The 12,437-nt window shown below is 39.8% G+C and overlaps 1 protein-coding gene across 1 annotated transcript in view; it reads right to left on the reverse strand.

Moving 5' to 3' along the window:
• Nucleotides 1-12,123, reverse strand: part of LOC117299937 (telomere-associated protein RIF1-like) — a 28,693-nt gene extending 16,570 nt beyond the window's left edge. The window contains exons 1-17 of the mRNA XM_033783550.1: nucleotides 12,022-12,123; nucleotides 10,541-10,756; nucleotides 9,894-10,058; nucleotides 8,944-8,981; nucleotides 8,363-8,466; nucleotides 7,339-7,433; nucleotides 6,339-6,621; nucleotides 5,626-5,764; nucleotides 5,191-5,342; nucleotides 4,818-4,950; nucleotides 4,464-4,646; nucleotides 4,011-4,121; nucleotides 3,359-3,516; nucleotides 2,201-2,284; nucleotides 1,547-1,617; nucleotides 764-944; nucleotides 62-175 (exon numbers count right to left, since the gene is read on the reverse strand). Of these exons, the coding sequence (XP_033639441.1) occupies nucleotides 62-175; nucleotides 764-944; nucleotides 1,547-1,617; nucleotides 2,201-2,284; nucleotides 3,359-3,516; nucleotides 4,011-4,121; nucleotides 4,464-4,646; nucleotides 4,818-4,950; nucleotides 5,191-5,342; nucleotides 5,626-5,764; nucleotides 6,339-6,621; nucleotides 7,339-7,433; nucleotides 8,363-8,466; nucleotides 8,944-8,981; nucleotides 9,894-10,058; nucleotides 10,541-10,683 (2,154 nt within the window). The 5' untranslated portion in view covers nucleotides 10,684-10,756; nucleotides 12,022-12,123. The remainder of the gene's footprint in view (nucleotides 1-61; nucleotides 176-763; nucleotides 945-1,546; nucleotides 1,618-2,200; nucleotides 2,285-3,358; nucleotides 3,517-4,010; nucleotides 4,122-4,463; nucleotides 4,647-4,817; nucleotides 4,951-5,190; nucleotides 5,343-5,625; nucleotides 5,765-6,338; nucleotides 6,622-7,338; nucleotides 7,434-8,362; nucleotides 8,467-8,943; nucleotides 8,982-9,893; nucleotides 10,059-10,540; nucleotides 10,757-12,021) is intronic.
• Between the last annotated feature and the right edge of the window lie 314 nt (nucleotides 12,124-12,437).

Below are 12,437 nucleotides of genomic sequence, written 5' to 3' on the forward strand. Positions count from 1 at the left end.
GAAACAATAAAATACAAAGGGAACTCGGAAAGAAGAACATCACTTTTTGTGTTTGGTTTACCTGTGGCAGGGTACCAGTTTCACTGAGTAACAGGCGTTGAATTGGGAGCATAAGACTGGCATACATCGTGCTGAAGTCATGGTCCAACGAATCACCCTGGTTCACTTCATTGGTCTGTCAATACAATCAGAGATGGTAACCGGTGAACAAATAGAAGAAACAAATTTGGCGCAACTCTTTTAAGCGGAGAATTGTGACTGTACGATGTGCCCAGCCTTCAAACGTGCTCTCAAAACCCACCCTTTTCCCTCTTCGTAGCTGGTCGTCTTTATCTTTGTTCTGTCTTCCCCCCTTCTTTCTCAGCGCCTTGTATCCTTTGGCAATTTGGCGCTATATAAATACTGTTATTATTATTATTAAGGTAAGCAAAACCATGAAATTTCGCCTTGCAAATATAAAATTAAACATCATTGCAGAGTGGTTAGGAGCAGCGAATTCAAGTCATCAGAGTGTGGGTTTGAATCCCCGTCATGACACTTGTGTCCTAGAGCAAGATGCACTACTATAATTCCCTTTCTTCACCCAGGGGGATAAATGTGAACCAACAAGGGTAGAGGTTGATATTGTGTATAAAAAGCCTTTGAAGCGCTAGCTACGGTTGCTTAGGTTGTATCTCCAGGGAGCTGAGAAAGATAAAAGGAATGTTGTTGGCATTGAGACGGTTATTGTGAAATTCACTATATAAGAACTTCTTATTATTACCTCAATAATATGGCCGAGTAGTGGATACACAATACAACTCCAGATTCTCCAGAGCAGCTCTTTATTGCCGAGGTCAGACGCCGCCTTGTCGACGAGATTAAAGACGGAGCCCGCAAACCCAAGAACGGTTCCCGGCACGGTCAATCCACAGTCGATTAATGTCTCAAGCACGCAGAAAAACCTTAAGGATAACAAAAACAAACCAACGGTTTTTAAACTATTGAAAGAGGTAGACCAAGTAGACACAGTGCTGCTAAAAATTGTACTCTTGGAACAACAACAATTCTTGTCAAGAAAAATGTTGTGCGACTCGCACCAAAATTGATAGAAATCTTTTGAGGGGGCGACCAAAGATTTGTTGTCCTGGAACAAGCCATTTTAGCGGTGCTGTTCATTAAAACAAACACAAAATAAAACATTACAAATTTCTCACTTACTATAGATTAGCACTCAGCACTAATACTAAAAATAGAGGCCAAGTACCCGAATAAACGATAGCTGGTCCAAATATCGCAAATAAGTGACTAACAATTGGGCTGAATATACAGACAGAAATTGAACAATTACAATTAAATTTAACTTGCCATTATTATTTTGTGACATGCTTTCAGAGAGTACCAGTGACTGCCAACACTGGTCCCATGTTCTGCATGCATGTATAAGTTATTGTAGCATACATTTTCCCACCTAAGTGACACAAAATGGCTGCCACTTAAGGTCTACAAGTATGCCGATCTTTACATTTTCCCTCAAAACAACTGTTTTTCGGAGGAGCTGGGTTACCTTTCGTCAGTCGCTCTGACTAACATGCCTGGACTAAGCAGCAGTTCGATGAGAAATAACGCTGGTGTTCCCTGAAAGTAACAATTTGTTCACATTTATTTCAGTTGGGGGTTGAACAAAGAAAAACTTACTGCATAGGGTGTAAAACCTGTGACCTACTACTAACGAACTGGTGCCTTACCAACCAACTAACCCAGTCAGAAGACGATCAACCTGTTACTGCTGTATAGCCAAGGATCACACCCATGTTTACGACACAATTACTAGGGACGCAGTAGGAGAGGGAACACCCCCTCCCCCTAAGGTGTTCCCTGTGACTTCAGGTATTTAGTAATAAACCTCAAGGGAAAGTGACTGGGTAGAATTTAGTTTAACTTGTGTAAACACGCCACATCATTTGGTGGTTGGTTGCAAAAATGTCTGTGAAGTCAAAACCAAATAACTATGCTGTATATAATAGCCCCTTTTAACACTAGCCATTTGCCTGGGAAATATTTTGCAAATCCATCACTTCGGTGGCAGAGTTAAATTTCTTGTCCTAAATTCATGTAAAGGGAGCTTTCTTTTCCCCAAAAAAGAATGTGGGAGAGCACTGAGTACAAAATAAACCGAGTATAAAACATTACAAAATATTATCACAAGATTTGAACTTACGTGGAGCAGTCCAGCATTTCCAGTGTGATACGACGACGAACCTAATACATTCTTTGGCAGATTGCTGACGGCCTCCAGAAATTTCTGCGTTAAAAAAAAACACACCAAAAGAACGTCAGGATATATTTTACGTTCAAATACATCACTGGTGACTAAATGATTTCAAAAATGCTTCAACAAAATTTGCTTTGCTAAAAAAACCATCAGATACAAATAGCTTCTGGTTGGTTCCTGCTCTTTCCAAAAAAAAAAAACCAATTGAATATTTGTCTTTGGGACTTAAAGGAACACGTTGCCTTGGATCGGACGAGTTGGTCTTTTAAAAGCGTTTGAAACCGTTTGTTATGAAATGCATATGGTTAGAAAGATGTTTTAAAAGTAGAATACAATGATCCACACAAATAGGCCTCGAAATTGCGTGGTTTTCCTTTTACGTCGCGAACTATCACGGTCGGCCATTTATGGGAGTCAAAATTTCGACTCCCATAAATGGCCGACCGTGTTAGTCGACAGGGTAAAAAGAAAACCACGCAATTTCGAGGCATATTTGTGTAGATCATTGTATTCTACTTTTACAATATATTTCTAACCATTTTACAATAAACGGTTACAGAACGCTTTTCAAAGACCAACTCGACCGATCCAAGGCAACGTGTTCCTTTAAAGCATCTCATGGTGGGGTATCAATGTATTTTTGGTTTGAAGTAACATCATGTGTATATCTAGTTGACAGGTAGAGTTCTGTAGAGAGCTTCATATTCTACTCACGCGGAGATGATTTGTTCGGGAAACTTCTCAGTTCTGAAAAGAACTGTCCTGGGCCCAATTTCATAGTGCTGCTTAACGGTAGGCAAGTGTTCGTGCTTTACTGAAACAGGAAGATTTGCCAAGGTGAATGCGTATTTCACAGGTTAGCAGAAAAATTGGGCGGCCATATTGTGCATTTATCATGGATTTTCATTGTGACGTCATTTACTTTCGTGCGGTAAGCACCGGAAGGTTAGCATGCCTTTTAGTTTGCTTACCGTTAGCAGCGCTATGAAATTGGGCCCTATCAACTGCTACCTGGGCGTAAGGTAGGAAATCGGTTTTGACTACTACTATAGCTTAGAGGAACAAGTCAAGCAAAATTTGTCAAGCAATATAAACTTTTCTCACCAGTAACGTTTGCGGAGGCAGAGCACTTGATCCCACAATGCATTGCAGGCTCGACAGGAACTGTGTCAGCACCTCTACACTATCCTTCTTGGTTGCCGTGGTGACCATGTCGCTGACATGTATCACGAGGGAGTACCAAAGCTGGAAAAGCAGGCCCTCTGTTGACAAATTGAAAGTTGATTAATTACACGACTTCAAATTTGTCCGACGCGGACAATTATTTTCAAAATATTTTCTCCATGTTGTGACGAGAGAAGAGTCATTGCTGACAAAAAAGTCTAATACTGGGATCCATATCTTAGAAGGTACTTTGAAATGGGGTCTTCCCGCATTTTGGTAACCAATAGAGTTATAGATTCCAAAGAGCTTATTTAACTCGGAGAAAAAGACAGCGTTTTTGTGGTTGACCAGGCAGACTTTAAAAAGTCTGAGTTCAGACACAAAACTGAAATATGTCAACCCTGTACAGTGGTACATAGACTGCGACAACATTCTTATATAAATCTAACCTGGAATATGAAATAACATTCCAAAAGCCTTTTTAAAACACCAGAACCAAATTTGATGACCAGGCAGACATTAAAAAAGTCTGAATTCAGATAAACGTCCGAAATTTCTCAACCCTGGTTGTGTTGCATTATTTCAGACTCACCTTCGAGTTGGTCGCCCAGATTACATACGACATCTCCCACCAATGGGATTAACGTGGTGGACAATTTGATAAAAGTTGTGGATGACGTGATCACTGGATGGCTCAGTGAATCTAAGGATTGAAAAGTTAGGAACAAAACTCAAAATTGGTAAAGAAGAAAAAGGAAGAAATAGAGAGCAAAAAGGAAGCTTTTTTAAAAGAACTTGAAAAGATATAAAAAATTCAACAGCCGAATAATTTCAAACACTTATTTTTGTAAATGCAAGAGGGCAAGAACTTGGTTAGCATAGAAAGAGTCGCTTCATAGCAAATGGTTACCAGCCAAATGGAAATAATCTTAAAATCGTTGTCATTGGTACTCAGTACAATGTAACTGGGCTGAGCAAAAATTCCTGCTTAGCAGCTTTTTGAAATTGTGCCCCCGAATCGAATACAATTTAAGTTCAAGCTTACTTATTGTGAAGTTGTAATTTGGCGCCGTGCCGACAGCCTCACTGGGCATGCCCAGAATACGTGCCAGCATCTCCACCCCCTGAAGTTGGACCGACTTGAACACTGGGGGCGTTGCGCTGCCAGGTGTACCGGGTGGTAGGCTAAGACGTGGGGTTTTCGGGCTGGCAATAGAAAACAGCGGTCCTTGATAATAAAAAAAAAAGGATAGGATGTTTATATTTGTATTATTTTTTACTATAAATTTATTCGAGTTAGTATCCAAGAGAAACCATTGTTTCTCATCCATTTAAATCATTGTATCCAAATTGAGGCTCAAATGGATACACACCCCCGTTTCTCTCATTTGGTACATACCTGCTCTGTGAAGTGGTGTAGTAAAACCTTGTCTTAGGCCTGCACCATTTGAAACCAGAGGGGTGCTTGGACATTTTGCTCCACTTATGCTGGTATTGAGGGCAAGCGCAAACTGTATAAGAGGAGCGCAAACCTTCAAGAAAGCAAAAAACAGACGATCACATTAATGTCAGGGAGGAATTTAAAATGTAATTGTTTATTTTTGTTTAAGATTATTATTTTATCTCTCGTCTTATTGTAAAAACATATTTTGTTGCAAACAAAAGCTTAGACAAACAATCTTTGAAAGTTAGTCCAACTGAATTTTGTTTTAGTATATCCAAAATTAACAAAGAGTTGTTCGAGTCCCTGTATTGAGAATGGTTGAACCCACCTGGTCAAAGTTCATAGCGGCTTTGGGTCCTAGCCTGGAAACCAGATACCACCATGTGTCCAGCTTAGCCTGGGCTACAACCTCTTGCTTAGTGTGGGTCGCTCTCAGGGGTTGCAATATGAGTTTCAATCTCTTTGCATTGTATAGGACATCTAGGAGAGGAAAAGAGGTTGAGAATACAAGGTTAGTTTTCAAAGATACAGAAAAGAACATTGTTTTGATTGTGCGTCACGTGCACTTTGTCAAAAATAATTGAAAGGGATTCTATCAAACTCAAAGCTAACAGACAAACACGAGTGAGGTATTTAAGAACACCACAAATTTGTTCTCATCATGAGTTTACTGGTCCCGACACTAACATTACTGGCCTCGGACGGAACTGTCGTCCATTGTAAAATTTAAGCACTGAGAACGCTGTGAAGCATCTTGACGAACCTGTTTCGATGGCGAAGTTGTCAATGAGGACCTTCCAAGAATCAAAGGAGGCTTTCTTGATGTCAGACGAGACACTTTTGAACCCTTGCTCTACTACTCCGAGAAGACAGTTGATCAAACCTCCTCCCTTATGCAGTGTCTTCAAAATAACAACGAAGGAGTATTTATTAGATAATATTAATAATACCAATTGTGGTTTCTTATATAGCTCTCATATTCGTCACTCAGTGACGCTCAAGACGTTTCAACATTTAGTATTTTCCTGCAAGATATTGTTGAGATACATTTTGAAGTGTAAGACACCATTTCATGGTTAACGAGGTGCTGTGACGCACTATGCAGCCAATCAAACCAGGAACACATGGGTGAACCCCTTCACTTTAAAGTAAAGTAAACTGGGTTGCCGATGCACTGATCCCGTAAGAGGTAGAAAGTTTGTCTGACATCCGGATATTTTGAACGAAAGTGTATTCTGAGAACGGAATGATATTGGACAGGGAAGGGCATTCAAACTTAAAGAAAATATCAGGCTTTGAACTAAACCCCAGCAATTGCTGTGGTGCACTGTGCTTTTGCAGTGATACCCTTTGCAAACTTCAAATAAAAAATTGAATTTTCCTCGCACAAGTGCTCCTTACCAGAGGAAAAATGCTTTGCCTCTTCAAGAACGAAATTCAAAGCCTGAAATATCACAAACTTGATCCACGCTTTACCTTTCCAAGGAGAGTCACAAAGATTCTCCACATCTTCAAGACGTGAATCTCGCATTTATTCCCAAACAGCTTCAGCATCTCCGGCACCAGGTTCGTCTTCAGGTCTACCACCAACCCGGGCAGGATCTCTGCCTGGTGCTTCATCAACGCTGGTAGACCGAGCTCCATCGCGTAGGCCGCACGCTCACGGATCTTGTGGGCAGAGTGGACGACCAGAGGGAAGAGGAGTTTACCCCAACGAGCTGCGTGGGTCGGAATCTCATCTGGGAGTCCCTCTAGAAGTCTGGTAGGAATGAAGATGTAAGTAAGCAGCTGTTCAGAGTATTCGATATTATTAAAAAAAAAATTGTTTGGGGGGGGGGGATTTGTTTTGAGCCAGCTACTTAACCTAAAGTGGTGAGTTGAAGATTGTGTATGGGTTTGATAATTTCTTTTTATATAGTTTGGAACTCCTGGTTAATTGGGGTTTACTGATCAAAAGCAGTCTTTTAAGTAACTGTTTGGCAAAAATAAATGTTCATTTGTTGACTTTTTATTTTATTTTTCAAACTTATGTACACATTTTTTATTTAATGACCTTTTGATCATTACCAATTTTAAATTGCCATTAGTGACCTTATAGTTCTGAGCAGACGATTAATATACACTATGCACAACATAATATCTCAAACGAACCTGCAGCTGATTTCACGCAACGCTAAGATTAATCCTAACTGAGGATGGGTTCAATGCGTCCTACGTATTTGGATACGGAACTGAACCTGTCCTAAGTCCTAAGATTAATTTTAAGTTAGGTAGAGTTTGGTGAAATCGACGGCTGGTATTTTAGATCAATGCTCTCCAGGTTAAGGAGTTGTCAATGGCTTTTCCTCACTTCCAACTTGGTAGTTGAGGAAATATGTGCCATCTCACATCAGGCATAAAGATCAGCTATTGGAATGGGAGAGGGTAGAAAGATAGGGGTAGGGACACAACAGCGGCTGGAGGGGTAGAAACTTACCTTATAATAACATTAGCTGCCTCATACTCGACAGTCATTGACTGGAATTCACCCTGCACCAAAGAATGCTCCAACGCACACAGTATCGAGTAAATCTACATTGAGTCAGAAAAATAATTAACATAACAAATGTCAAGATTTCAGCAACCATTATAGGATTTGCCCTTCAGCTTTTTCAGTGATTCGCCAGCAGGCCCAGTTAGCTTGTCATTTTACTAGTCTGCACATGTTCACTAGTCCATAATCAATCTATTTATAGGGATGTTTTTCAACACTGAACTAGCCAGCTGGACCACTTGGTGAGAATTGTGACTGGTCCTCGCTTGCTTTAACTAGCATTTTGGCCAGCAGACCACAGTGAAGAGAGAACACTGCATTATAACCATGTTTGGCTCAAGTGACTTTTCAGCTACAGCTAAAGCCGGGTTCATACTTCCTGCGAATGCGATACGAATGTGGACGTCACAAATCCGCATAAGTCACAGGGGTTGAGCTGTGCTCAACTCTTCTGCGAATATCGCAGCAAAAACAGAGTTGTGACGTCCAATTCGCATCACATTCGCAGGAAGTATGAACCGAGCTTGAGGCGGTTTCAGAAATGTATGGTTGCATAGGAATCGCTGGAAAATGTAAATTCTGGACCTGACCTTTCAGGCCATATCACACAGTCAAATATTTACAGGCAACTAGGAGACACTTAAACTACAGGCCTCGGGCCTGTAGTTTATTGTGACTAAGCTTTAGGCATCGTCACACTGCGATAACGAAAAAGATCACGATCACGACACAAAGAGATTGCATTCTTATGGTTGAATGAGCGTGTGCGATTTCTGCGTGGAACAATTCAACCAATAGAGCAATGTTCTCTTTGCGTCGTGATTGTATCGTTATCGCTGCAGTGGGACCGGGCCTTTAGCATTGCATTATGAAGTCTGGTTTTATTTTCTGACTTTGTGAACAAGGTATTTCCTCTTCCCCCCCAATTATTTTTCAAGTCTTGTCCCCGACTCATTTTTGTCCATACCTCACTTCGGATGATCTGTTGTGGGAAGTTCTGCTTGGACAGGCACCAGAGGGCACGAGTGCATGTGCTCTTGTCTTTGGTTTTCAGCAAAGAATTGCAAAGCGCTACAAGGATAAACAAAGAAACAATCACAAACTATAAATGAATAGTTAACCCTCCTACTGTCTGACCATTCAACATCATGAACTTTGGTTTTGAATAAAAGATATACTCTGCAGCCTGCAATAATATGTGGTGATTGCATCTACAGCCTTTTCATTAAAACTATTTTCCCAGGCCAGTTCTCTCACACTTGGGCTGCTTAACCCCTGATCAACCCCTGCAAGGACTAGGGCTAAGCGGTAAAAAACCATAGGGTATTCTTTAAACATGCAATAAGAACCCTGTGGAATAGGGATATGGAAAGGGGACAGTGTGAAAGTGGGCCGGTGTAACCATGGGGTAAAACAAAACTCTTGGGGGCCTGTAGTCTACTGGCCAAAGATAGTGTGAAAAGGGCTTACATAGTACACAGTCAACCCTTTTACAAATAGAAGTATTTGTGAGGTATCCTTTTTGTTTTCCGCTGAACATTAACTTACCCTTCATAATGGTGCTGGCATCTTCTGGGGTGAAAGCTCTGTGGTTGAAGATCAAATAAAAAGCACACAATAGTAAGCATTTTTACCTTCAACTTTAATTTTGTTTGTAGTCGCTGGTGGACCATTTTTAAAACCCAGTACAGGGCAGTGTTAAGAGTTATTCCTGATTATTAGGTCAAAAACTAAAATCAAGTTTAGGAGGTTTGTTGAAATGATGGCATTTTGACCCTTTTGCTCTCCTATGGAGCTTTAGGGAACAGTATCCTTTGCACTAGAGAAGTAGATCAAAGAGCAGGATCCATATTTAGCTTTGTAGAAAATGACAGCAATAATTGTCATGTTTCCATGGTTTAACGTCAGCAACACAATGTACTTTGTATTTGGGTGCATTGGTTCTACACCTGTTGACCACCTGCCAATCACTGCCATAAGTCCCTAACCATCTGGGCCCAATTTCATAGAGCTGCTAAGCACAAAAATTTGCTAAGCATGAAATTTTTGCCTTCATAAAAACAGGTTTTCCAACCAAATTTTTATGTGATTTTCAGGATAAACCAACAACAGCTGAATACCAGTAACAGGCAATATCCATCAAATGGAAATTTTGTTGGCAATCCTGTTTTTATCAAGGAAGAAATTTCATGCTAAGCAAATTTTAGTGCTTAGCAGCTCTATGAAATTGGGCCCTGATGAAAAAAACTGATGCCACCAACTTGCACGAACAGCAAAAAAAAATGGGAACCATTTACTCCACCATCTACCCACGACAAAATCCAGGACACAAGACTCAAGTCTAGAAAGCAGCTTGCAAACCATCTGCAAAACACCCTTTCAATTGCCGACGGTTATTGAAGCTAAAGGTTTGCAATATAGATGGAAGCTAGCCCCTGACCTGATCTAGAATCAGAAGCCCCCAGCCACTATCTAGAATCGGAAGTCCTCGACCTTACCTGGATATGTCTGGGAGATGAAGACAGAATCCAAGAGCTTGCAATGCAGCCTGGGTAAGCTCGTTATCATCATTCATGATGTCAACGCTAACGATGCAAGTCAACTGTGCTGTGTGCTGGCAGACCTCACGGGACACTGTGGCATCTTTGTCACTTTTTAGACGTCTGTGAAATACAACATGGAAAACAATTGAGGTTAAGTAAAATTAATAACTAAAATAAGTGTGATGCTACATGTATTTGCTATTTCAAAGCGAATGTATACCTTTTGTGAACCATTTGATTGTTTAAATTCTATATAAATGAAGATATATAACACAATAAAACTAACTTTGGGAAATTTCATTTCAAAAAGGTGTTTGTTTTTTTAAAGCGCTGACAATCCTGAGCAGTTTTGGCCATGCATGAAGAATAATTCATCATTGAAATACATCAACAGAAATGTTTCCAAGATTCAAATGTTTTGGGGATCAATTTTTTCTCTCCAGTTTTCACATTACTTCGAGGTGAAATATTTCTCTAAATTCAGCTTTTGAGCTGCGAGTAAGGGTGATTAGCCTTCCAAATTGTTATACCCACTCGGGAACGTGTTAAATGTTGAAGAAGAACAATCCAACAAAATTTCAACCGGACGTTACAATACTTACTCTGACAGGGTGAGGTAGGCACCCACTTTCTCCTTCAATGGTCCCCCCTTCCCCTCTAATGTACTAAGGAGGGGGCTGAGAATGGGTGCCTTGTTGGTACGGAAAGCATCCTGGTCATCATTGCAAGATGCTGTGACCATCATGGCTCCGTGGCTAGGTCGCAAGAAAGGCTGATGATGAAAAACTTTCCTCAATGGTTTGGTAGAATCCTAGGACCTAGTTAATGTAATCGGAGGAGAAATAATCATTTGTTAGTTTGTCGAATTCAGAACTGGGTAATATGTCTGTTTCCGACTGCCACTTTTTCACTCATTGTGAAATAAAATATAATCTCTTTAAAAAAATGAGAAGTTGCTTATTGGGGGGTTAAATTAAACAAAAAGATGAAAAAAGGCAGTCGATTACAATGTTTTTCTCAGAAAAGATGAATAAGATAAAAGATACAGGCATGATTGATGTTTGGTCCTTTGAAAAAAAGGTAGGAATATTCTACAAGGGCTGACCTAAATCAAAGGATTTAAGTTTAATAAAAAGAATAGAACATTTTAAATTAGACTGTTTAAAACTTTAATCACAATTTTATTGAAAGAAAGAAGAAAAAAGGTCAGACTAAACTAAAACTTATGAAGAGAATATACAACAAAGGCCCTAGTTTAACATTAATTGTTTAACGCTAGAACTAAAATGTAAACAATTTCCAAAAATGAGATGAAATTGTTTTCAAACTGTTGTCCATATGGATAGAACCCACAGCACTGCCTAGTGTCAGCTTGGTCAGCACATCTGGGCCCAATTTCATAGAGCTGCTTAGCACAACAATTTGCTTAGCATGAAATTTCTTTCTTGATAAAAAAAGGATTTATATTTATAACAACAAAATTTCCGTTTTTTGTACATTGCTTGTTACTGTATTCAGCTGTTGTTTGCTTTCTTCTTGAAATCACGTGAAAATTTGGTAGGTAATCCTGTTTGTATAAAGGAAGAAATTTCATGCTAAGCAAACTTGTGTGCTTAGCAGCTCTATGAAATTGGGCACTGTACGTGATGTTCATGTGACTGCTGCATGCATGCTGCATGTTTTGTAGAACTTCAATTCAACTTGTGCAGTTGTGGATGCACGTCTTAAATTTAAAATGAGGAAATATTTTTGGCTGCAACCACAACTCCCAATGTTAATTTCTATACATCATACAGTGTGTGCCTTGGACCTGTGCCTTGTTAAAAAACGAAGTGTTGAAACAAATCGGCAAAGAAAAATGCCGAAAATAAGATTTCTTTTAGCAACCCTGTTGACGAAACAACCAGATGTGTCCGGAAATTAGACGACCACATAAAATAAACTCGGCAACTTTTGCAAAGTCTCATGCATGAACCGAGAAATAAAATAACGACGTACTACCTCCTGCTCGTCTGCTTAAACCGCTCCCACGATCGAGAGCAAATGTGAGATTTTATTACTTTTACATCAATGAAAATCTTACATTCTTAAAAACTGGCACACGAGTTGATGAGAGAGATGTCCGCTGTCCGCCTACGTGTGTGTGTGTAGGATTTTCCCGCGAACTTGCTGCCCGGGCATGATTTCCAAGGCGCGCCAAATCAAATACTCGGGAATATTAACGAGTAGTTCGTGTCAGTATTAAATGCACAATAATAAATTACGAACTACTTGTTGTGAATACAAGTTGTTGTTATTCTTTGTTTCCCCCCGTATAATCAAGGTATTTTTGAGGAAAATAAGTGTGTTTAAGTCAACATAAACATGTTTTCACCTTATTCGAGTACAATTGGCAAAACATTTAGCCATAACTCTATAAATTATAGTGTAAATGTTAAGTCAACTCTTTCTTTATAGGACATTGCTACCTCTGAACGATAGAGGGCGGTATACAAGCAG

This window comes from Asterias rubens, chromosome 15 (genome assembly GCF_902459465.1).
Source record: "Asterias rubens chromosome 15, eAstRub1.3, whole genome shotgun sequence".
In the NCBI taxonomy this organism is placed as follows: Eukaryota; Metazoa; Echinodermata; class Asteroidea; order Forcipulatida; family Asteriidae; genus Asterias; species Asterias rubens.